This window comes from Malaclemys terrapin, chromosome 6 (genome assembly GCF_027887155.1).
Source record: "Malaclemys terrapin pileata isolate rMalTer1 chromosome 6, rMalTer1.hap1, whole genome shotgun sequence".
Classification (NCBI taxonomy): Eukaryota; Metazoa; Chordata; order Testudines; family Emydidae; genus Malaclemys; species Malaclemys terrapin.
In genome coordinates, this window is record NC_071510.1 from 75092236 (window position 1) to 75119331 (window position 27096).

A 27096-nucleotide genomic window follows, 5' to 3' on the forward strand; every position below is an offset into this window, starting at 1 on the left:
CCAGCCTCCACCAAGGAATTATCAACCTCAGGGTAAGCAGGACGGGTCGTGCAGGAGAAATAGGAACTCAAGGAAGAGACCTCACCCCTCCTCTGGCCAGGGCTGTGGCCAGTTAAAACCCTCAGGCCCCAAACCGGCCTTTTGAAGGTGTGCCCAGGGGCGACGCACCAATGCAAAGACTGGATCCGTCCCGCCTTACCTTTTCGTCATCTCTATCCGCTTTCTACCATGCATGGGCCCATATTACATCAGACTGCTGGGTGCTCTGCACAGTAGAGAGGGAATATTCACTCCAATTCTCTGCCCTCCTGCCCTTCCATCCCCCTTCCCCATCCCTCTTCAGGGACCCTTCTCACAAGCAACTGCTCATACAGGAGGTGCAATTGCTCCTCTCGCTGGGGGCAGTGGAAGAGGTTCCTCAGGAGGTGTGATTGCTGCCATCTTGGACTAACTGCTAATCCTAAAGCATTCAACTCTCTCCAACATCTGCATAGTCATACATCTGGCAGCTAACTCTGCTCATCACCTCTATATGAAGGCGGTGCTGTCTTCCCTGCCCGACAGTGGCTAAGTTTCTCAGAGGATTCTTTCATGTCTTCCCACATGTTAAAGACCTCAACATTTTTTTGGGGACCTCAACATTTTTTAATAGGATTTTTGGGACTTCCCTTTAAACCTTTGGCAACATGCTTTTTATACCGTATGTCCATTAAGACTTCCTTTCTTATTGGCTATAATTTCAGCCAGATGGAGAGGCGACATCCAAGCCCTTATGGTGGGATAATCCAATACAGTATTCCACAAAAACAAAGTGACTCTAAGGGTACATTTACTGTTCAGTTTCATGCTAGCTCTCACTGAGCTAGCCTGCTAAAAATAGGTGTGTAGCTGTGGTAGCATGGGCAGTGGTGAGCAGTGGCATGGGCTAGTCACCCTGAGAACAAACTTGCCTGGACCCTCTGGATATTTACTTGGGGTAGACAGCTCATGCTGCTGCTCGCCACTGCCTGTGTTACCACAGATACACTCTTATTTTTAGGCACTAGCTCAAGGAGAGCTAGCACAAATATGTCTACTTGAATGGGAATCACAGATACCCCAGCTCCAAGTGTAGATGTAGGCTTAGTCCTCACCCTAATTTCTTATCTAAAGTGGTCTCTGACTTTCTTCTCAACCAGATGATCCATCTACCAATTTCCTTCCTCAAAACTGATATTACTTGTTGGGGAAGCAAAACTTCCCACCTTCAGTGTTGTCAGATCTTTCCTACTTTCTGGACAGAACAAAGGCATTCAAGAGTTCTCCTAGACTGTTTCTGTATTTGTTGACAGGATGAAAGGTCAACCAATATTCACTTCAAAGATGTCAAAATAGGTCTTGGACTGTGTCAAAACATGTTATACAGTAGACCATTTGGATTCACTTGGGCTGGTGAGGACCCATTCCACCAGAGATCAGGTAGCATTTGCAACTTCTCTATGAGGTGTCCAAACTCAGAGATTAATGGCATGGCTACATTAGAGAGTTTACAGTGGCGCAGCTGATCAGTGCACCTGCAACACTGTAAACTTTCTAATGGAGCTACTCTAAATTAACAGGGGAAAGCTCTGCCATCAGCTTAACTACTCTAGCCTCTGCGAGCAGCTGTAGCCATGTTGGCAGGAGAAGCTCTCCGACCGACATAGCGCTGTCCACACTGGCGCTTATAACTTCTGTTGGTAACATAAATTAGGCCGACATAAACTATGGTGTAGACATAGCCTTATAAAGAAGTTACATAGAGTTCAGTTCACACTTTCACTAAGCAGTACTCCTGAGTTGAGTGCTCCAGACCTGATGCCCTCTATGGGAAAGCTGTTCTTCAGTCACTCTACTCCAGGTGTTGAGTTACTGCTTGTGAGTCACCAGAGGTAGAATACATATGAGCAATCACTTGCCTTCTCCACGTCTACAGTGTCTCTGTAAAGGTGGATTCTGTTTTGGTGAAGGAACTGGAGAGTGATTGCAGCCACCCTACCCTTTATACCCTTAGCTGCCGGAGTGGACTTAACAGAGAGTGCAGTTCAAAAAGATTCTGGTCCCACACGTGTAGGATGCATGTGCACCAGAAGTGGAATACATGTGGGCAATACATCTTGAAGAACCACAATTACTATAGGGTAAATAACCATTGTTTCTGGTTCCCTAATCCACAGCATTCTTCTCCATTCATAGATTATAAAGCCAGAGGGGACCACAGTTATTATTAGTCTCTGGTTCCATGTCTCTATCCTAATACCCCCTTCTATAATATGGAGCAGGAGGCAGCTACATTCTTAGTTTGTGTGAAATAACATTTTCCCTAAGGTACAAGAATACTATCTTTTCCTCTCTGTTTTCTGATAATACTGAAGTGTCCCAATTAATTAAAGCCCCTCTTGCCACCTTGAAATACAGTTATATTAGTGGTTAGGAAATTTACAAACATCTTCTTTCTACAGTTACTGTTTTGTTAAGTACTGTCGCAGAGTCAGAGTGCCTATAGAACATATTTAACCTCTAAACTCAAAGAAAAAATGCTGGTTTTACAGTACAATATGCTATGATCTGAAAAAGTATATAATATCGCTTCATGTATACACTACAGCTTAGCTTATTTTTTTTTAATGTTTTCCTACACCTCTTTAATGGTTTGCAAGAACTTTGAACTCGGTCTTTAAGGTCCAGTTAAAATATATTTTAAATGTTCATTGAGGGGGGAGGGATAGCTCAATGGTTTGAGCATTGGCCTGCTAAACTCAGGGGTATGAGTTCAATCCTTGAGGGGGCCATTTAGGGATCTGGGGCAAAATCAGTACTTGGTCCTGCTAGTGAAGGCAGGGGGCTGGACTCAATGACCTTACAAGATCCCTTCCAGTCCTAGGAGATAGGATAGGATATCTCCATTGAAAAAAATGTTCAGAGTTCTCTTCTGAGAGTTTGGGAAGATATTTTGGAGTAACATAATTGTATAGAATGTTTGTAATTGTGTTGGCTTTGAGGAATTTGTTACTTCCTGTTCATTGAAGAGCTGAGGGTCATGTGATATCAGGCACCTGAGGTATTGGCAGGTCCAGATGAAGGGCATAAATCCAGGGCCATAAAAAAGTTGAGACATAGGGCCTTATATAGCTCTGTGCCCAATCTGGCCCCTGCAGTAGCAATGACAGGTGGACCTCTCCCCTCCTCAGTAGACAGGGGCAGCAGTATGAGCAATAGGTCTTGGAGTTAATATCCAATTGAGATGCATGGTACAGTTCTTACTTCTGAGAGCTATTGTTTCTGGCTGTCTGCAGACTCAGACAAACATCAGCGCATTAGTTATACTCAGTTATACATTTTCAAGCAAGGATGAAAGAAAGGAGGGTTTCAGCATGTGTTCTGCTGGAAGCACAGGCCTCTAAGAATGGCAATGCTGTGATGCAAATATTATTACCTGTTATTTTTGGGGTGGGGAGGGAAGGGAGGAAGCAGCAGCACTACTAGCAATAGAAACACAAATATGATATTTCCTTTTATCCAACTCTTAAAAGTATAAGGGTGACTGTTAATGCCAAAACATTTATTCTGAATTTAGGGGAAGTTCAGCTCTGGATATAAAATTCATAGCTCTGTTCTATCGCTATATAAGGGCCCAAAATTGGACCACCAAATCCAAACACTCCCAAACTTTGTCACATTTGGACAGGGCCATCCCTACCCATATGCAAAGTACGCAGCTGCGTAGGGCACCAGGAAATTTGGGGCACCACATTTCCTGATGCCCTGTGCAGCTGCATGCTGCTCCAGCCCCTGCTCCGCCTCTTTCCCATGGCCCCCCTCCCCTGCTCCGCCCCAGCCCTGCCTCTTCCCGCCCCTGCTCCACCTCAGCCCTGCCTATACTCCACCCCTTCCCCAAAGTCCCCGCCCCTGCTCCGCCTCAGCCCTGCCTCTTCCCACTCCTCCTCTGCCCCAGCCCTGCCCCCACTCCCCTGAGGACTGCACTCACTGTGGGCTGGGCCTGCACTCACTGTGTGGTAAGTGGAGTGACCCAGCCCCAGCCTGCTCCACTCCCCTGGCTCCCAGCCACGCCACTGGTGAGTGCTGGGGGGCAGTTCGCCCCCTGCCCCCCCAAGGCTGGGAACCAGGGGAGCAGAGCGGGCTGGGGCTGGGGGTGGTTCCCCCCTGCCCCCACAGAGGCCTGGGGCCAGCGCCCAGCAGAGGCCTGGGGCCCCACACAGCTCCCCCCTCGGGGGGGCTGCATAGGGCACCAAAATGGCTAGGGATGGCCCTGCATTTGGATTCTCAGCTGAACTCCATGGCTAAGAACCATCTCTGCTTCAAAGGGATCTGCCACTCCTTTTAACTGAGCCTGCTGTGCTCTGATTGGCTGCTTCCCTGCAGCTTTTCTAGGTAGGTCTGGAGGACCTTTGCTGCTCTTTTCCTGGGACAAGGTGTGGTAGGACTGTGAGGCCTCCAGCAGGGGGCTCAAAGGACCTGGTACACCCTATCATGCACAGTTTTATCATTTTTTGAAATGTTACATTCCAAAAGTTTTAAAAATAAAAATATTAAATATTACTTGTTAAAAACTGTGTGATTGAGTAAAACAAAATAAAAACCATCACACAGCCTTCTACAGTCTGGCTCCATGCTCAAGCAGGGTTCCCTGGTTCATGTGACGTGATTATATGTTTCAAGCTTTAGCCATTGAAAATAAAATGTTCAATTTCTGGAAAAAAATAACTGTTGTATGAGTGTAATGCTTGCTGATATTAGTTCACTGACAGTTTCACTTGTTTTCAAACCCCACATATTTAGGGTTGTGGAGAGTTAGATTGATGTCTCTTTTCACTCAGATGTCATATTCATTAACTGTATTGTGCGAGTAGAGTGTTAAACTGACAAGGTGACTTGCCAAGTGACAGTGTATTGATGTGATGTCCCAAACCATTAATATATGGTAAAGGGGTGTTTCTTGATTTGCTCAATCAATTTTTTGCAACACAATGTTTTTGTCTGCAAAATACTGCTAAGAATGTTTTCTGAATTAAAACTTTTAACTGGAATGTTCCCCACCTGCATTAGCTAATGGATAGTGAAATCTGGAGTTCAGTAGTTACTTTGTAATATGGCATATGTAAATGAGATATACCAAAGGAATATGAACTCTATTAACAAAAGCTGATTTTTTTGTGCGTGTGATCACATTAATATAGGGACTGAACTTCCTGATTTTTAATTTTAGACAATATTGTCAATCCTAAAAAATGATAACTTCTGAATGATATGTGTAAAATAAATATATGTTATAAAGCAAAATTGGCATATATATTCAGGCCTTCTTGTGTGTTTTGCCATAGTTATGCTAAATAGCATTGCCAATAAGAAGCAGCATATACTGTGGAGAAAACAGGAAAAGTTTAAAATATATTATTGTATGTAAGGTAAGAAATTACAAAAATAATTTTAATGTTTGCAAACAATGGTAGGGTTGCATCCATCATATAGAATTTTATTTATAAAAACATTCATCTACAGAATGTGTGCATCTTAGTGAATTTTATTTTAGTTTGGAATCAAACCAGAGAAGGATAAAAAGAAAAAAGCAACCACTACAATCTGCCAAGATGTTTACTGAGTAACAATCTTGTTGTGGGTTATGATCAGCTCAGTGTAGATGGTTCTTGATTATGGTATCTACCATAATCTGATGGATACAGGAGACTTATTATGTTGTATTTGTAATATAATTTCAAATGGTCATAATCAAGATCAAAGAGTAGAATACAATGAAATTTTGGTTGATGAGGCAATTGAAGAAAACTGCCCAAAGATGGAAATAGGAGATTTCTCAGATGTGGCTGGTTTTACGTCACTTACTCCTTTTTCTTTCTCTCCCATCCCCTCAGATGTATGGTTTGGAAATGGGACTGGAGATGGGTGGAGCAGAAATGCAACTTGCTTTGGTGATCCTTGCTTGGCAGACTGATCCTGCAAGGGGACTTCTCTGACAGTTGTAATTTAGAGTAGCCTTTAGGTTTGTCCTTTGTTTGTTTCAGCTCCCAGCCTACTCCAGGATTGGAGGAGCAGAAAAGTAGTTTTACACCACCTTTCTCCCCCATTTAATTTGTGCACTGAGCGCATCTCCACTGGATTCAGGGATCTGATCCTTTAAAAAAGGAAGTGACACAGTTCAGACTATGATATTAGATTATCTTGTGTCATGACAAATAATAAGACTGATTTTATACAGTGTATTTTAATAAAATTTAGTTTTATCATAAGCATATTTTACATAATATCTACTAAGAAATAAAATAAATGTTATGACTTTTTATTTGGACAGCTACCCAAGAATGCCTCAGAAAAGGAAGGAACTTCTGCTTAACGTTGTATCAACTCAAATGTCTTTCTCAGCTTATAAAACTCTTTTTGTTTATGGAAGAAAGAGTTGAAGAACTCTCTGCAGAAATTCTGTTGTTGCCCTGTTTCACTGAGAAGAACAAAAATGTTCAAGGTAATGTGTAATTTTCCTCACATACTGTTTTTTCTTTTCAGTTTGTGGAAAAGGATCACTTGGTATGAATTCCAAATTAAATTAAATTTGCAGTATTATAAAAATAAATTGCTGTATGTTTGCATTTTTTCTCCAATCCCCCATATCAACAAGTATCTTTCAACATCTCATTAAATATTTATTTAAAATAATGTAGATGTATATTTAAATTGTAGCTTTTGTGGGAAAGAATTGATACTTGTATATAAAAGATGTGATTATATTATAATTATTTCTGATATGGAGTGAAATACACTGGTGTTGCCTAATAAACATTTTCTACATATATTCTATATAACAAACTAATAGATGGAGGTTTCCACTGCTGTGAATATTCCTGAGCTTGTTCCATGGAGGCTGCAATTTTTATATTCGGTGGGGAAATCCTTGAACTTCGAACACTAATTTTAGGTCAATGTAATGTACATTTAAAATAGTTTTAATGTAAATATAGTTGTTTTAATTTGTAGCTTGATCCTGCAAACACTACTGAGTTGTTCCATTGACTTCAGTGGGACATCTCGTAGAAGAAGCACTTTCCCCAGAAGTAAATATTTGCAGAATCAGGTCTTTAATTTGTATTTCCCTTTCCTTATTTTATTACTGGACTATCTCCAGAAATATGAGATGAAGAAAATGTGTAACCCTGCAAGCTAGGAAATGAGATGAAGAAAATCCACTAGCTGAGAAATGGTGTGCCTATAATATGTTCCCCTTCCCAGCTTCTTTACCCAATGCACTTAGACCAGGTCACCAATGAGTATATAATCTCAAGAGCTTTAGCTAGGCTGCAAGAAAAGTTTACACTAGAAATGAGGTTAGGCTGCTCAGGGAGTAGGATAGGTAGGTAGGTAGAGTCATGTGCTTTGTATCTCTGCACCAAGCTGTGGGTTGGGAAGAAATGTGTTCTGGGAGTATGGTCTAAGAACACTTAAAATGAAGAAGCATGGAAAGAAAGAATAGAGAGGTATACAACTTGTCAATGGAGTAGAGCAGTGGTTCCCAAACTGGGGTTTGTGAAATGTTACAGGGGGTTCTCAGGGAAAAATTCCCTAATGGTGGACAGAGTTGTCTCTAGGAACCCCGGGCAGCATGGGGCCAGCAGCCCGGAGCAGCTGGACTTCCAAGAGCTAAGCAGATCAAAGCAAGCATCTCTATCACACTGAGGAAATTTAAACTTCAAGACTCCTTATAAGTAATGGAAAGGAGGTGGATATTTTTTGCTGTTTTTAAAATTAAATAGGCAGCTAGTATTATTTTTAAAATTATTATGACAAACAAGTTTAAGCTTTGTTGTAACGTGCGTTGTTTGCCTGGACTGCTCAAGACCTGAATGCTTGTGTAGGAGGAACTCTTTGAGTTGGCTTCTTAAATACCTTGGCTTGGTCCACACTAACCCCCCACTCCGAACTAAGATACGCAACTTCAGCTACGTGAATAATGTAGCTGAAGTCGAAGTACCTTAGTTCGAACTTACCACGGGTCCAGACGCGGCAGGCAGGCTCCCTCGTCGACTCCGCGTACTCCTCTCGCAGAGCAGAAGTACCAGTGTCAACGGCTAGCACTTCCGGGATCGATCCCAGAAGATCGATTGCTTACCGCCGGACCTGGAGGTAAGTATAGACGTACCCCTTCATGCTGTTTCACATCTGAATCTCCTTGATGAAACATAGGGCCTTGTCTTATAACAGGCTTATTCATAGTGATACAAGCTACGAAAGTGAGATCTTGGAAGAGTGGTGCCATTTTCATAATGTAATAAAAATACTGTAATAAATAATAATTAATAATAGTGTGTAATAAGCATGTCATAAAAACAATTTTAATATTTCCAAGATCACTGCTTTTATAACTTATACTCAGGTAAAGGAGAAAATCCCTGGAAATATTCATTTTTAGGAGGGGGTTCGCAAGACTTGACATTTTAGTGAAAGGGGTTCAAATGTTGTTAAAGTTTGGGAACCACTGGAGTAGAGCATGCATTCTTAACCTGAATCTGCTGGACACTATGTCAGTAAAATAAAGAAATAGAAATCATTTTGTGTTAAAACAACACTAAATTAACCTAAAAGTATTTTTAGATGATATATTGAAGCTCATTTAAAATTGGTATTCAAAGCCTTCTGTTTTTCCTATTGATTTCAATGTGGAATGAGTTTCTTTCTCACTCTGTCTATCATACTTTCTCCCTGTTAGCAGGAAATTGTATGCCTTACTTAACTACATTAATTGTGAGTAGTGTTGTTTCTGTTCTCTTGGATACAAGTGTAATTACTCTAAGAAACTCTGAAAACAGGAAAACAACATGATTGTGTTTAACAAAATATATTTTGTACAGAAACACCTTTTGTCTAGTTATTTAGAGTAATATATATTTTGAAAGAAGGAATGTTGACAAGGAAATGTTCTGTTTTCCATGAGGCATATTTAGGCCCTGACCCTGCAAACACTTACACATAACCTTCACTTTACATAAAACTGTTGGTGATGAATGGTTTGAGCTTTTCTTTTCCTGAATTTTTCTACTCATTTATAATGACTGTCTCTATACTCGTATTGTCTCCTAAGTGGTGGCCCTAGCTTCCATATCTGAACAGGTGAGTGTCATTAGATCAGCTGCAGTGGCAGCATTCTGGGATGGAAGGCTCCCGTGGTTCCAAAGGAAGTACAAAATTTTGGTCACCATTTAACAAATGTGGTGATATATTTAATACAGATTAGGGCAGTGTGCCTAGCTAACACCTTCATTTTCAGACTTGCTATTCTGATTAAGGTGATCTGGGTTTATTCAGAAAACCATTCTGAAGTACATCAATTACTAAGAAGAAATATGAAGTGCAGGCATGGCCAGAGAAATAAGAAAACAGTGTTTGAGAAGTAAAATATTAGTTGGCATTATCTTCACTTCTTATTACTAGAAATCTCGGTTGTAGTGGCTACCTGAAAGATAATCTGATGTGGAAGAATGAGAACTATGTTTACAGTTGTTCCAGCTTTCTGTCAAGAATCCAGAAGGGAAATAAGATCTTCTCTGTCAATGCCCTATATTATCCTGATTAAGCTTGATAACTGTCTCACTGATAGTCTTGATTAGAAGAGGCCCTTATTAGCCTTGTACTTAAGTCATACCAGGAAGTAACTGAATATTTTTTGGCTGTTGGAATAACAAGTTTAGTTGTTCTTAGTTCAGAATATCATGTGGGGACTTCAGATTTGATATTTAGAACACTTGTAAAGTTCCATCAGAAATAAAGTAGTTCTTTGGACAGTTCCTCATTTATTTATTTATTTATTTATTTATTTCTTGCCAGAGGTGGTATCTGAGTTTTATCTAAACCAGGAGGATTCTTGGCCCTCATTTTTCCCTAGACCCAGCGATGACAAAGAGCAATGGCTGCATAAATTGGATGTAAGAAGAACACTTAGGGTTTATCTCAGAAGAATCAAAGATTTCAGATCTTCTGACAGATTGTTTGTACTCTTAGGGGGTCTTAAGAGGGGTCAAATGGCTTCTAAGAGTTCCTTAGCTAGATGGTTAAGGGATTGTATTAGGGAGGCGTATGTAGTTAAGGGTAAAGAGGCTCCCAGGGTTTGTAAAGCTCATTACACTAGTACTATAGCTGCTTCTTGGGCGGAGAGGTCGAAGGCTTCCACATTGGAAATTTGCAAGGTGGCCACCTGGGCTTCTCTTCATACTTTTTCATAGCATTATTGCTTGGATGTAGTCTCTTCCACAGATTCTGCTTTTGGTAGGAGGTTGCTTGTGAACCAAAAAAAGAACAGTGAAGAAAAGAAAGACATGTAGTTCACACTTCTAGCTGCCAACAAGACAAGATTCTTTGCAGAGTGAACAATGGAAACCTTAGAAGATCAACTTAGGCGATTGAAAATAGAAGTTACATGGAAGTACTGCCCACCAGTACTCTCTTATGGTAACCCCATGGCAGACAATAGCACCAAGGGACACACTGAACCAAAGTGAACTCTGTAGGGAGGTGGCTGTAGCAATTGTACTGAGGTGATCTGGACAATTCTGTGACTTCAGTTTGAGAATTCTGTGTCTGGAATTCTCTGGAATGTATTCAATAGGTTAAATCCCCCAAATTGTTTCACATAGATGAACAAAAATAATCTCTGTATTACATTCTCTATTATAATTTATTTTCAGTATGCTTTTTAAATTCTTCATAGGTTTATTTCTTGACTACTTTATTTTCAAACATTGCAAAAGCAGGTATTCCTCACTGAGGACTACATACATACCATGTTTTAAGCTTAAATCCAAAGTATACTTCAATTATCCAACCACAAATAAGGTATCTGAAAAATGATTTAACTGATATAAATACTTCATTCGTGCACCACCAACTCAACAATATATAGAATTTGCTTTTATAATTGCTAAAACAATATACTTCCGAGAGGCGAATAAGCATGAGGAATTTCTGTCAAAAAGCATTTTTGGGGGGGAAAGTCATAAACCGCTAAAAATAGAATGTGAAAGCACTTTGACCACCAAATTGTAGTGTGTCACCAGGGCAAGTCTACATTTCTTATCCTTTTGGGAAAAAGGTAGGTTTGGCCATCAGGGCTCTCTAGCAGGGAGTGGATATAATTAACCCTTTCCTTGTTGGTCTTTCACCATACCTGCTCTCATCTATTTACATTCCATTGAAATCACTGGAATGTTCAGACATACCTAGTACATTCAGCATCACAAGTTCTATTTGAAGGAACCTGGAACATTCAGTAGCAGTCAGGGTTAAGTGTGAGATCCTTATTTAGAATAAAGAATACACTGACAAATTGCATTTTCCTTCCATCTTTAAGATGCGTTTTCTCTCTTTCCTCTGGCTTTTCAGAAGCCTCTTGTTGAGACTTTTAAAAATCAAAAACATCTAACACACTTTCATCTTTCTCTCACCCTTTTTCCATTCTAGTGAGAAAGGTGAACTTTGGACAGATCTGATAATGAGTGCCAAGAAAAGCTTTTTCCAGTGGAGCTCTTTGAAACACCCTGGGCAAAGCTGTCAAGCCCTTAGGTTTACAAGCGTTGCCTCAGGGGACCAAAAAGATTTGCAAAGGTCTTCCTTTCACAGCTTAAGAAGAAGAAATTTTTTACTTTACATCCATTTCTAGAAAGCATAATAAAAGGAAAATAGGATCAAATTTTCAAGGTGCATCATCTTAATAGACAGTGTTTGAAGTTGTACAGACTTCAGCAAGACAAATATGATCTTTGCTTTGGTCCCAAAGGTAGATGCAGTTATAGCTTCTGTAGTAAATATTTTTTTTCCAAAGGAGCAAACTGACGGGATGATGGAATTTACACTTAGAAAGACATATGAGTTTTACTTTGAGATGCATATTTCCTCTGTTTGGTATGTGAGAACAAATTAGAAGTTCATGATGGAGCACAGAACCTAGGAGGACTTCAAATCTATTATTACTAAAATATTTTTAGTTTTTCTTTTTATTATTGATGTTTCTATTGATATTCTTCATTTTCTTCAGAATCTATTATCTCTAGTGGAGTTAAAACAAAAATCCTGGCTGAGTCCATATCAAATAGATGGGCAATCTAACCTGCAGGTAACTTTGGTTGTAGTATTATTTACCTTACTAACAATTATTTTTGAGATATTGAAAGGATCTGTGTTAGGTCCAGTCTTCAGTAATGACCTAGACAAGGGAGAACACCGAAATTGTCTGGGGTTGGTGGAGGGGGGCACTTGGGTCTGGAGAAGGTTTATGCTGTGCTAGAATCTGGTCTTGGAGGGAGAAGTTTGATAGTGAGTGGTGTGTAATTTGCACAGGAGTTTTTACTGAGATATGTCAGCAGTTCTGGAATATATATGCAAACATATCAGGTTACAAGCAACTGGTCATATCTGCACAGCTCTGCTGTAGACTAACGGGGCAGATTCTTAACTAGTGTAAATTATCATGGCTCCTCTGACAATTTATACTAGTTGAGGATCTAGTTCAAAATGTTATGTTCGCTTCTGGTCAGTTCACTGAAAATATTAACAAGGTGGAGGGTGTTCTCAGAAGGACAGTGTAAATGGAGGCTAGTCATTTGACTTTTTGATAAAAGATTAAGAGTGAATTATATATTGCTTACTTGAGTAGTGACAATAAGAGACTGTAAGTCTTCTGACATTGAAAGGTTGTGAATGCTACAAGCAGATGAATATCTAACGTAGTAAGAGAAAGTATAAATTTTCTTTCTCAGTGTCCGCTCATTATTCCTAGGTAGATTGGATATCAGGAGAAACTTCCTGAGAGCAAATTCTTAAAAATAAGGAACAATCTCCCAAAGGAAGCATTGGAAGCTCCATCACATAGTGCATTTAAAAATAGGCAGAATTAAATGTATAGCAGAAAACTACTTGCAGTAGGAAGGCGGTGAAGTAGGTGACCTGATTAGTATTGTCCATCTTTATATTCTGCCATTTTATTTTTCATATTTCTAAAAATAAAAATTATTTTTCCCTGGAACTAGTTTCATTAACATAACTCAAAACAGGACGTGAGGAAGTCATTCCAAGCCATGGAACATTGTTTAAGAGCATAAGCAAAATACCTTCCTTCAAAGGATGCGCTATCTCTATCTAAGGAGAAGGGAAAATCCATGTTAGACAAATGAGATCCTAAGGATCTCAAAGAATTAGATGTTTTCTTCAGCAGAAAAGCTTTCCCAAACTTTGAGCATACATATTGCCAATGCCTTCAAGCTGCAGAAGACCTTTTAATATATGCTCTTAACAATATTCTTTAGCTATGCTTGATAGCATTCTATCATTTAGTGCTCCTTGTTTCTTGTCTTTAATTTCACATAAGACATAGTAAATTAGTAATACCTGCACCAGTGTTGTATGTAAACTGTATATTAGGAAAGGGAAGGATGTTTAAATTATTAATTACATTGCTTTTATTTACTTGTTGAGCGCTGGTGGTATGTTTAGTGCTGCTCAGAACATAGAATAGACATGGCCTCTGTCCTGTAAATCTAAGGGCCAGATAGCACAAACACACATGCAAATAACTGCATGGGGCAATTCATGTGTGTAAGTGTTTGCAGGACCGGGCCCTCAGTTTTTACCCTCTGTCCCAGTTATTGGTTTACTCCAGATTAAATCAGTGGAAAAATTCCCATTGAGATCAATGGTATGTGACTGGGCCATATATGTTGGGCTTTGCAAATGAGGTATTAGTTCTAAAGACGTCTGTACTTACTCTGATTGTTATTTTGGATATAATAATTAGCTGCCATTTGATTCTTAGTGTGTCCGAATTTTTAAAACACTAAAATGTTTAAAATATACAGTGCCACATAATTTATTTAATTTACTGAACAAAGAATAGAAATTAATTTTTACACAGCTGCTCTAAAGTTATCTATTCTCGCTAGAAACAGGTGACTGCACAATCAGTATAAAAATGAATTAATGACAAAAGGAACTATATTTTATACATTATACATATGTGTAAAATATGAATACAATGGGATGTGGATTTCATAAGGTTATATAAAAGGAGCTGTGTATAACCTGAATTTGACTTTATCGCAACATTAGTATTCTACTACATCTTGTTGAATTTTTTTATTCTACATATTGATATATCAGAAGGTGTTGTAGGCTGCAGATTTTTCTACAGAATTAATCTTACCTTTGATCCCCTTTATCATACTGTGCAGGAGTTCTGAAGAAAGCTGGTGGGGAGCTTTTAATAGGGGAAACTAGAGCAAATGAAACCAGTGTGCTTCCTGAACAGTTACTTCAGGTAAAAGAGGTGAGTATGAAAAGAGACTTGCACTTTATAAGGATTTTTTTCTTTTTCTTTTTCTCTCTGTCACCAATATAGATTCTGTTGGCATACTCATTATAAACACCTGTTTCCAGAAGTTAATTGTTTGAATATTATAATTAATTTTAAACTGCAGAATCTCAGCTCAGGATGAAAAAAATCCTATACAAAATTTGTATGTAAAGAGACAAAGGGGATAATCTTTTTTTATTTTTATTTTTTTGGTACACATTATACTGTAACAAAGTTAACATCAGAAGAACACAATGCCACAGTTACAAAGAGGAAAACCAAAACCGTGCACAAACATAAAAGTCTTTATTTAATATTCCATGTGTTCTTGAATATACCATAGGCTGACAAAATGTACTGAAATCTTAGTAGCTGATCATGCAGATGCTTACTGCTAGGGTTTGTGTTAGTTCCTTTACTAGGCATTTAGTGCTGTAATCCTTGCAGAAAGCATATGCAGTATTGTGGCTTGGTCTGTCCTCCATTCACCAATTAAATGTTGGAGTTGAGTTTAGGGAACTTAAGAGGTTTAAAAGACATACCAAGTCCTTCATTGCCCAGTAGTGGAATTTTATTAATCAGTCCCAAATTTTAGGCCTCAAACAGCTTGTTTAAATACACTTTGGATCTGTTTGTGGGACTTATGTTTGAATTTTATCTTTATAGAAAGTATTTTGATCCAGATGAGCTATACCTAGCACAGGACTCAAAGACAATGTGGAGAAAGTGGTATTATGCTGGCTTTGTACTCCCCAAATTGTGGGGTGGGCTCTGGGATCAATTAAGTCCCTGACACAAGTTAGAGCAATGTAAGTGCTTTTCCATTTCTGGCTGGTTATAATGCCTAACTTCTTAGCATACACGCACAATAGGCTATTGCAGCAGCTAGGGTTGTTAGAGTCCTGTCTCCTCCCCTCTCCTACCATACCGCTTATGTCAGAGGCTGGTTAGGTTAGGCCCTGAAATATTCCCCTTAAACTAGAGACATTATCAGTTGGCCACCATTGTCCAGCTTTAAGATGGCTTTACACCATCAGAGCAGTGCAAAGCAGAATTAGTGTGAACCAGGGGGTGGTACATGACATTCCTCAGATCCACCTCAGAGGTCTCTAATTTTTTGGCCAGGTTTGTGAACGACCTAGACTAGTTTAAACTGTGACCAAGTGCAGCACTAAAGAGGGAAATTCTAGCATTGGTATGCCAAAACTGGTTTCTCTAAACCGTTTACCATTCACATTATTGGTTTGCTGGTTTTGAGTTATAAGCATGCTAAGGAAGTAAGAGAGAATATTACATGGTGTTTGTAATATAAACTATAAAAACGGCTATAAAATGTAATTGACTTTATTAAATATATTGAATTTAAAGGTTGCTTTATGTGGTAAGTAAAGTGCAGCCTGCTGCTCAAATAAAGATAGTTTTATTGAAATAGATTTTTATAAATGACATTTTGATATTTTTATTAACTCCAATGGCAATTTAGATGAAACATTACTATATGTATTAATCTGTGTTAATACATATGCCTTTTAATGTTAGTTCATTGTTTGTGAATTGTATTTTCCGAGTTATGTGAATGGCTTACACAATATGACAGAGTATCTCTATGTAACTTGTATACTGGTAGTCATATAAGATTGGAACCATAACAACAGTAATGCTCATTGCTGAGTTTGGATTTATGTCAGATACATTTATATTTCAGACAACTTTATTGGATTTTAGTTGGAGGAATGCATTTAAAGACCTGTCTTCTTCTGTGGCGCACTGTATAACAATAGCAATTGAAGATTTTTCAACTAAAATTCTTCAGCTTGAGCAGAAAGAACAGGCTTCAGCTGCAGTCTATACAATGAGCCTAGTAAACATCCAGCAAATGAAAGAGTCCTGGGAAACAGTCCATGAGGCGGAACAACCAAAACGAATAGCAAAGGCAGGTATCCAAAGATCTGAAGTTTGCAGGGAGACAGAATGCCAAGGTTTTTTGCCGTCCAAGCTTTGAAGTGCTTACAGTGCCATTAATATTCCAAGTTGTATGTAAATGGAGTTAAAAAGAAAGTGAAAGGCATTACAATACAATGCCAAACATTGTGTTATACTTTAACATATAGTCTGTACTAAACAAAATGAACTTTTTAATTTTGTCCCTATTATTTTTTTTGCATCAAAAGGATTCAAAACCATTCCGATTAGTGTCTGTGGCTTTACATCCCAATTTGATGATGATATGCTTGCAAAATTTGAAGCATTGCTATAAAAGGATTTCCTGTATTTATTTCCTTAGGCATGCCATTTAATTAATCAACATAACCGATATTATGGCCAAATTGGAGTTCTTTGATTTGGCTAAAAGGTCAGATATATTGATTAATTAAATGGTTAGTCTAAGAATATATAATATATGAAAGCTTTTTAATGTTGTAATTTTTGCAAGTGTTTTACCTATTTAGGATGGAAAGCAATTGATACTAAGCAGAATTATAAAATGTTTAGTTAAAGGAGCGTACAGGCTTTTAGTAAGATGGCTTTATTGAGAACAATACATACACTTACTAGAAGATGACAATGTCCAACCTATAACTAGCAGCAAGAAATTGATTAAAACATTGCTTTTGAAAATGATATAATAGTTTAGAGAATTATCCCTGTTTGGAAGGAATTAGTCTTATCTTCTGAACGCCATTAAATATATATGATGAGAGGGCATGAGCAAAATTAGGGCATTATCTCATATAAGGTTAAATCCTTAAATATTTTTTAGCCTGTACTGTGCCGGTATACAGCACAAAGATTGTGAAGTTATATTTGATGTATTCACATTATTATAAATAAATGTTTTGCCTTCTATACCAGAGATTGAAATTTTTATAAGGCTGATTCAATATATTTGTGTTGTGCCAATTTCATTATTCAAGAATTTTGCCCTGACATACATAAATTACACAGAGCTGTCAGAGTACAGATAACTTGATGCCACATTTATTTCTCCCTAGTTTTGTTCTGACATCATGGAAGAACTTGACACAGTGCTTCCACTGGCTCTGGCATGCAGAGATGAATCTCTTCAGGAAATTAGAGCAAACTTTGTGGAGGCGTGCTGCAAAGTAGCAACAGCTGTCCTGGAAAGGTTGGAGGAGAGAAGCAAAGAAGTGCCCTCCAAGGCTCCACTGCAAAACTTGTATGCTGTTCTCTCCACAGCAGTACATGTCTTTCAGCATTTTATGATGTATGATAATTTAATGAGAGAGACCAGCAAGAAGTGAGTCCTTTAAATATGTTTTAGTTCAAATATAGATAATATGGAACGTTGATTCCATTTCAGTGATATAATGTATAATCTATAATACTTGTAAATATACCCAAAATATTTCCTATAATTAAAGTACCATTTGCACTGGTTTTTAGGAAAGATCAGACATATTGATAACTTGAAATAGTTATTACAAACATTGATTTTTATCTTCAAGGTTTGAATTGGCAAGGCAATGCAAATTCTTTACTCGTTAATCTTGAGCAAATACTCTTATATTATGGCTGTCTACACTATATTATGGTATGGATGAATGGAGGACTTCCATTTCATTTTTATCTGCAGCAGCAGCTTAATTTTCATAAAAACAATGTTAAAAATGTAATCTTTGACAACATGAAGATATGTTCCTGCACGTTAGTGTCATGAAGATTGTGTTGAGCACCACGAGCATATGTATCCAATAAACTTTTACAAGAGGGTAATTTATTAATTAAATAAGTCTTAGATGGATGCTAAATAAAATTAGAGGTAGGTCAAAGAAGGGGTTTTGGGATCCAGAGTAGGGTTGGGTAAGGGTTCAGGTAGAGGTTGAATTAGAGCTAATGCTTGGACCTGATGGCCCTGAAACCATTTAAATGGTTCTTAGGAGATTTTGGCTCAGAACAGTAGCAATCTCTTGATCTGCTCATCCTGTGTGATTCTGGTCATGTCTGAATTGGAACTGGAAAACAGGCTCCTTGTGGATTTCAGTATGACCTAGAGTCAAAATAAGATGCTGGTTCAAATCCTGGGATCTAAATCTGAATGCAGACCCAAGCAGAAACTTAAAGGGGTTTGGATTCAAGGTTCCAGTTTTGACCATCTCTAGTAAAAAATATTATGATTTTGATTTCTAATTAAAAATATATTGTATGCTATGATTCACATCTACATTTAAAAACAGAGTCCTGATTCTCAGTTTCTATTATCTCCCTGTTGCTCTGCCTGAATGGGGCAAAGGGGACATAAGCTGGAGCTACTGACCAGTTGAGAATTCCTGTGGTGAAAGAAGAGAATTGATGCACCGGTGTAAAACGGTGGAACTGGTTCCCAGGCCAGGCTCCCCTCCATGCTTCCATGGGGGCATGTCAAGGATGGCTGTGCATGATAGGATGAGGAGGGGGTGGATTGGCACTGTGCTCCCCTCAGGCAGGTGTAAGCAGAGCACTGAGGGACCATACCCAGTTGTTGTAACTTAGTGCAGTCTAGGGTTGGGGGTAGGGCAGCATCAGAATCAGAGAACCATTATTGGATCCCTAATGCTTTTCCCTCTTTTGCAAGGAGTGTATCTTGGTGCATGACAGAATCTGCCCCCAAATATTGCCCAAATAATTCTATTTGTGCGCATTTCAAAACAGTTTGTGATCATTCATATATGTGCAGTTACGCTTTTTATAAGTCCGTGGGACTCATGTTTATATGCTAGCTTTATAAAAGTTACTGCTGAAAAGTGCATAGTGTCTTCCAACAATATTGACAATTGAATGACAAAATAACATTCTCACTTATAATAATAGAGAAGAATACTTTTACTTCTGAATGATGTATTGATAATGCAGTTTGTCTGAAGCAGAAATACATATTTGTAGAACAGCAGATGTACATTTTCAAAGAGCTTGCAAAACAAAGACCAGATTTTTTGAAAGTGAATGTGGGCTCAGACTTCAAGCCCAAGAGGAAATGAATGATTGATAACTAATAATCAAAACCATTTGTAGTACTGTGGATTGTTACCTCCTACTGCACAGGCCTTAAATCTTTGCCTCTTTGATCATTCCCTCTGAACAGGCCCCTGTTCCTAGTGCCTGTCCAGGGATATCAGGAATTCATCAATGTTCTCCAGTTTCAAGTTACCAACTACTGCGTCAGAGTTTGTGCTACAAGTATTTTACAGGATGCTGAGAGCCACCACTGGGATGACTACAAAGCTTTTTATGAGGTGTGAGGTTAAGTTTACTTTCCCCTCCTTTTACATAAATGTGTTTTACTGCTTATCTGCTCTCTGACTAATTAGAAACATAAGATCTGTACTACTTGTGCACAAGGGCTGTTGGGATATGTTTTTAAAATAGCTCTGTTACTGTATGTAAATATCTTCTTAGGAATGATCTAGTAAAATATAGTTAAAAGACTTAAGATTAATCAGTGAGGTAATTAAATAAGGGTTCTCATGCTGTTTGCCTAGTAAAATACTGTTTCTTAGGATTGGCTGAAAATAGATAGTTTCCCCTATATGGGGAAAAGGAGAGAAGGTTAATATATTGACGCCTATATAGTATGAGGTCTGGTCTATACTACCCGCCTGAATCGGCGGGTAGAAATCGACCTCTCGGGGATCGATTTGTCGCGTCCCGTCAGGACGCGACAATCGATCCCCGAATCGGCGCTCTAACTCCACCAGCGGAGGTGGTAGTAAGCGCCGCCGACAAAAAGCCGCAGAAGTCGATTTTGCCGCCGTCCTCACAACGGGGTAAGTCGGCTGCAATACGTCGAATTCAGCTATGCTATTCACGTAGCTGAATTTGCGTATCTTAAATCGACTCCCCGCTGTAGTGTAGATGTACCCTAAGACTCAAAGAAATAACTATACCAGAATAATGTAAATTTTTTCTCGCATGAAATGCTCCCTGTGATGATTGTAAGACTTGTATTTTTTTTCTCTTTCCCTCCCAATACATATGCATATTATAAGTATTTTTCTTATTTAATATATTTCTCTTTTGTCATTCTTTCAAATTTTGCTCCCCTACTGTGGGTTTGGTAGGTGGCTCAGATAGCACAAGTGACCAGTATCCTTGTCCACAGAATCCAGCCATATGTTTCTAACCTGCATATTGTGATTTTGTCTGAATTTTGGAATCCCAAGTCTACTCTTAAACTCGAGTTTAATTATTTTAGTGCAAGAAAATCAAGGGCCAATTAATAAAACATACAGTTGAATATATTGATTCTTTCCCACTTCCAGTGAACTATTCCATTGATTATAGACTACATATTGCGTGAAATCCCTTGAATGTGATTTCTGGGTCACGTAAAATGTTTGTAATTTCATTATCAATAATAATTGGGATCTACAGCAACCATGGCCCTGTCCTTGCTTGTTACAATTGCCATATATGAGAACTAGGCTTCTGAGTATGACTCTACCATCTCCCAGGCCTCCTATAGTGGAGCAGAATTTCCTTTGTATCTGATACTTACATTCTGGAAGCCAGTTACGAAGAGCCATTGTGTTATACCTTCTCTTTCAACGGTGAGGATCTGGAGAGTTCAATTGATTAAATGTTACTTTCCATGGCTGGTGCTATTAAAGGGTCTCTGTCTCTCAGAACAGAGTAAAAAAGAAACTGATTTTATTTTTCTTAAATATTGTCTGGATGGTTCAGGAAGTTGCCAGTAGTATGGAGCCCAGTACCTCTTGGTCACTGACTGGGATCTGGTCTGCACTGGTAACAGTCTACACTTATCACATGACTGTGGCCAGTTTTCAGTGGCCTCATTCCAGCAACTAGCAAACAGTTGTCCACCTCACAAAAACCACCATCATAATTGACACAAATTGTTAGCAGTCTCAGCAAAGACAGCAAGGACTGACTGAATAATCCTCGCTCCTTTGGTCAGGATTGAGGCACATAGGGAGGTAGTTTGAAGAAAGCTTGTATCTCTTCAGTCTTCAGGACAATTGATCTGGCACCATTTGTAAGTCCTCAGTTAAAATTCACAAAAAGCAGAACCACTCTCTCCCACCAAACTAAGGGACAGAGTGTATCTCTGCTTTATGGATGTATGCATCAGAAGGGGAGCATATAAGGAAGGAACCTTCCCCTCCTCACTGTTATGCAGCCTGTGTAAGGACCAGGCGGAACACCAGCCCTTACACATTGGAGATCCCAGGGGCTGTTCCCTACCTATTCCAAGGAATGCGTGGCATTCAAATAATGGCAGGAGGAGTGGGGCTTTGCCCCGCCTCTTTTCCCACCACCGGCCCCACTCACCATGTGCTGAGAAGCAGAACTGGCTGGCCCCTCTTGTTCAAAATAATAAATTGCACACCACAAAAGAAAATGGGACTATATATACAGACAAAGGCATTCTCAACATGAGTAAGATTGTCAGAATGTGGCACTCTGTGATTACATGTAGCGACATTTTCTATAGACTTATTATTATTTGTACAATGGTAACCTCCAAAGACCCCAACTAAATTTGGGAGTCCATGGCTATTTATACTCTCTAAAATAAAGTGATATTGCTTTTCTACACAGTGAAGGTAAAAATAGCTCAATTTACAAATGTTTTTGCATTGGGACACCTGACTGCATTCTCTCTTCACACACTCTCTATACCTCTCTGGTAATCCAACTGATTTTGAAAACAGTGGTGTGTTCGATCAAGAGAAAAGCAGGCAATCCCATCTTAACTGTAGGCTAAGAGCTCTATTCTATTCATATGAACATATAGTTTGTAAAAGTTCAGTAATGATTTTACAAGATATGGATCAATATGTTTTCATGTACGTGAGATCTGAACTGAACCCTAAGTACATTATTATCATAAAGCACTTACATTCTAAGCTGTCAGGGTGTGAACCTCTTAGGGTGCAGTATCTCACTGGTGGAGTACATTGAACACCCGCTGTGCCACCAGGCCAGCTCTCCAGATTACATTTTAAAATCAAACTTTTAGTATAGCAGACATCTGCTGCAATTTTAGGAACTTATGTTTTCTAATAGTCTAAGAATAAAAAATTGTCTGTTCAAAGATAATATTGAGTGGCTTATGTAATAAAGCCCCGCTGCTTGTTTCCTGATATATAATCTAAATAAAAGCTCACATCTGTTTACATTGTACAAAGTCTTCAAAAATAGCAGATGTTTACCAGTAGAATACTGTAGAAATGGCAACAAACAGAAAAACAGGTCAGCAAAAGGGAATGGATTTCATATAAATTTTTAATCAAAACACTATTGCTTCTGTTTTAGAGGCACAATGTTAGAAAAGATACATTATTAAATTTACCACTTTAAGATTATATATAGTGAACAAAAATATTATATAATAATAAGTGTAATAGTATAAACTTATGTTAAGATAAGAGTTTGTAGGCTCCCAGAGAATTTCCAAGACTCTCAGGCATCCAGATACTTAATAAAACATTATAAATGCTGTACCACATAGAAAATTCATTTAGAAAGTCTTATTTCTTATTGTGAGACTGATTTTAGTTTGATACTAGAAGACCTAAAAATGACCAAAAAAGGATTAGTCTCCATTAGAAATGGAAGCTAATTATTCTGTCCTTAATGTGCTTATTCTTTGAATGCAAGATGTATATTTGTAGAAATAAATTGAATATTTCATAAAATCATAGGACTGGAAGGGACCTCAAGAGGTCATCTAGTCCAGTCCCCTGCACTCATGGCACGACTAGGTATTATCTAGACCATCCCTGACAGGTGTTTGTCTAACCTGCTCTTAAAAATCTCCAGTGATGGAGATTCCACAACTTCCTTAGGCAATTTATTCCAGTGTTTAACCACCCTGACAGGAAATTTTTCCTAATGTCCAACCTAAACCTCCTGTGCTGCAATTTAAGCCCATTGCTTCTTGTCCTATCATCAGAGGTTAAGAAGAACAATTTTTCTTCCTCTTCCTTGTAACAACCTTTTATGTACTTGAAAACTGTTATCATGTCCCCTCTCAGTCTTCTCTTTTCCAGATTAAACAAACCCAATTTTTTCAATCTTCCCTCATAGGTCATGTTTTCTAGACCTTTAATAATTTTTGTTGCTCTTCTCTGGACTTTCTCCAGATTGTCCACATCTTTCCTGAAATGTGGCGCTCAGAACTGGACACAATACTCCAGTTGAGGCCTAATCAGCGTGGAGTAGAATGGAAGAATTACTTCTTGTGTCTTGCTTACAACACTCCTGCTAATACATCCCAGAATGATGTTTGCCTTTTTGGCAACAGTGTTACACTGTTGACTCTCATTTAGCTTGTGGTCCACTATGTAGAAATATTTGCACATTTGATCACCTTCTCCTGGAAGAAATCTACAATAGTGAATCTCATAATTAGAAGACCATAAGGTATCAAAACACTCAGTGACAAACAATGTATGAACATTTCAGTTAGTACTTGTCTAGGAAGCATTCTACGCAAAGATCTCCATGGGTAAAGTTCTACTCTTTTCTGATATTTTTTTCAATATACTCCACCCATAATAGCTGAAGTTTATTTTATGTAAGAAAACCAGGAAATTGTAATAAGCTGCTGGTCTGGCTTGGACAAAATGAGGCCAGCTTCACTTGCATGAGAACATCTGCCAAACTCTTAAAATTGTCTTAAAATCAGGCAGTTATTATTTTTTTGTTTCTGGTATTGTTATTAAAATGCAATAGTGAAATATCAAAATACTTTTAAAATGTTTCTCAACTGCCCATGTCACTTGCATGTATATAGCAAGGAGATTAGTTGGTTGGCTATTTTTTTCTGCTGTTCTTTCATTATAATGATACACAACCAAAGATTCATAAAAAATCTGGCAGTGGTTATTATGGATCTATGGAAATAGACATACTTAAGTAATTTAAATAATTTGGTTCTTGTTTAAGAAGAGGTAGCCAATATATTAAACTAATCTGGTTAGTTTAGTGATTGCAAAATATTGTATGAAGTTTTAAGCATATAGTAGGTCAAATGTTTGTGGTTTGGCTTTGTGGTAGAGTATTGGTTTAGTAACTGAAATGAAACATGTGTTTTTTTGTCAATAAAGATGTTTTACATCTTGTCAAGAATCTTTTTTGGTCATCTACTGTCTCAAACTCTTCAGCTATTTCCTCTCAGCCTGAACTAATTAGATTCACAGGAACCAAGCTGACATTTTGGAAGATGTGTTTCTATTGTTTAATGTGTGGTGGTTTTTCCAGGGGGAAAGATGCTCATTCTCTGTCCAGATGTGGCATTATTTCTGCTGTGCTCTCCATCATGATCTGTGGACTATCCTACCCCCCAAGTTAGCCCAGGAGATTCTAGAAGAAGTGCTGGAGAAATCTTTGGCTGTGCTAGCCTGCAGATATTCTCAAGCCCATCCCAGTTATAAGAGAACTCCACAGATAAGGTAACACATTTATGATTAACAGGTGTTTTTTGTGGATAAAATGCATGTGTTCTCAGGATATGATGTGTTGTTTCGTTGTAATTCACCTGAATTTAAATATATGTGAATATAAAAATAAATTTATAAATGTATATAATTCCTATGAAGATTGTTTTAATAAAATTCATCTGGGATATTTAAGTATATGCTAGGCTCCATGTGCTATGTGATCACTCAGTATATGATTGGGGTTGCATAACTCCCTCTTTTGTAAAACTGCCACATAAATGGCCAGAGCGCATGAGGCTTGATGCAGAGCCTGAGTGGCTGAGCAAACAAAAAGAAATGCAGACAGCAGGAGTAGCTTTGGGTGAGGGTCAAGGGACTGATCCATGAATTAAAGGCCCTGCTCTTCTGGCAGCTCCAGGACAGGCAAGTGCTCCAGCTGAAGACTGTCCTATCAGGTTCCTAAACTTTGCTGGAGCAAGGGCTTTGTCTAGAAGCAATAAAAGGGCAGGCAGCTCTTGCAGCAAACTTGTCCTAATACCTTATTCCTTCCTTTCCATTCTCCTGTTTGGTTACAGCAATCAGTAAAGTGAACTTGCCCGTCTCTTTACTGAAACATGCCAGGGTCTATGATGATCATGGTGGCCATGGGATTTAAACTAATCTCAAGAAAATCAATCATCTGCATGGACAGTAAATCCATCTGGGACAATATATTCACATAACTCCTGCTGAAGGCTGTAAATGTAGAAATGCAACAGAGATTGAGATGTAAAATTTGCTCATGATACTGAAGATTTCTAAAGTGCCTGTCATCCAAGAATTTCATAAAGTACTTTGCAAACATCAGTGAATTAAGTCTTACAACATCTATGTGAGTTAGAGAAGTATTGTAAACCCATATTACAGATGGGAAGACTGAGGCACAGATGGGCAAAGTGACTTGTCTAAGGTTTCACAGTGTATGTAAGAGCTGGGAATAAACCACAGATTTCCCAGTTCTTGTTTATGCTTTAATCCTATACTAAATTCTCTGTGATTTATATCCTTAAATATAATTCGAAAATACTACTAGACAGTATTTCTGCATGCTCAAGTGTTCGTATATAGGCCTGTTTGTTAGCTTGAGATAGAATTTTGGGTTTGATTTTTTTTGATACTCTTGTATCATTTTTAATATGTGTGAACAAAGAACAAAGACACTGTATGTTGCTTCTGCCCAGCCAGATGGGTTTTGTTAGTATAATGAGAAAAGATAAGGGATAGAGTTAAATGTGTTACTGGGTACGGTGGGAGTTTAATATATAAGCATATGCTGGAAGGCTGCCTGGCTCCTCTCGCAAGCCAAGATCAAGCAACCATGGGATGACGGTGGAGGGGGCGGGAAGGGTATAAGAAACACTAAAAGCCAAAGAAAGGCCTGGCCTTGGCCAGAACACAACCTCATTCCTTACCCCTCCCATGGGATACAAAAGAGGTGGCACCAAGACCCCAGACTCACGAACCTCCAAAATGGAGCATGACCATAAATCAAAAAGGGTGGGATCAGGGGCATTCACTGCAGGTATATTTAGGCCTGTTAAGAAGGAGGTGGTGGGAATAGGAAATGGGGACACGGGTAAAGGCTCTGCAGCATCAGAGCTATGGATATACTTGCTTGAAACTAACCCCAATAAATATTGCATTGCCTGCACTTCTGACTTCCGGTCTTCTGCTTTCTGTCTGCGTGACAAGAACGGGGGTGTGCGGGGGGGGCGGCGGCAAAGGGAAGCCCCTAATATCAGGTACTGCATTTTGTGGGATTAACCAACACAGAATACGATAGTTACTGTATCTCCTGACATGAAAACACCTTTCCTGATCATTTTCTTGCAAAATTTCCTATAATTTGCAGGATATAAAAGTCCTAGAACAGTTTCTGATGCATCTGGTACTTTTCAGCTTTGCATGAAGTTGATTTAAGTTACTGGACAAGAAGAACCTTTTTGTTTATTTTAATAAACAGGGCACTCCATTTATAGATAAACATCTCTTCCACTCATTAAAATGGTAATTCTTGGCTTTGTCTCTAAGTGAATTATCCAGTCATACATTAAAAACATATTTTCTTTGACTAGTTAGTATATATTCATACTACAATGTATTGCATAAGTGTGCTTTATAAGGCTGTATTTTTACTGTGAACTTCTAGTGACATTATAAACCCATGAGACCAAGATAGAGAACTTTTTGTGCACTTTGGGCCAGATTTTCAAAGGAATTTAAATGCCTAAAGATTCAGATAGGAACTTAGTGGAAATGGGAGTTAGGCTTTTT

At 38.5% G+C, this 27096-nt stretch overlaps 1 protein-coding gene across 1 annotated transcript in view; it reads left to right on the plus strand.

The window, feature by feature from the left end:
- Positions 1-27096, plus strand: part of KIAA0825 (KIAA0825 ortholog) — a 414416-nt gene that overhangs the window by 138069 nt on the left and 249251 nt on the right. The window contains exons 7-12 of the mRNA XM_054032998.1: positions 6347-6517; positions 14259-14353; positions 16086-16313; positions 17374-17639; positions 19461-19611; positions 24605-24795. Of these exons, the coding sequence (XP_053888973.1) occupies positions 6347-6517; positions 14259-14353; positions 16086-16313; positions 17374-17639; positions 19461-19611; positions 24605-24795 (1102 nt within the window). The remainder of the gene's footprint in view (positions 1-6346; positions 6518-14258; positions 14354-16085; positions 16314-17373; positions 17640-19460; positions 19612-24604; positions 24796-27096) is intronic.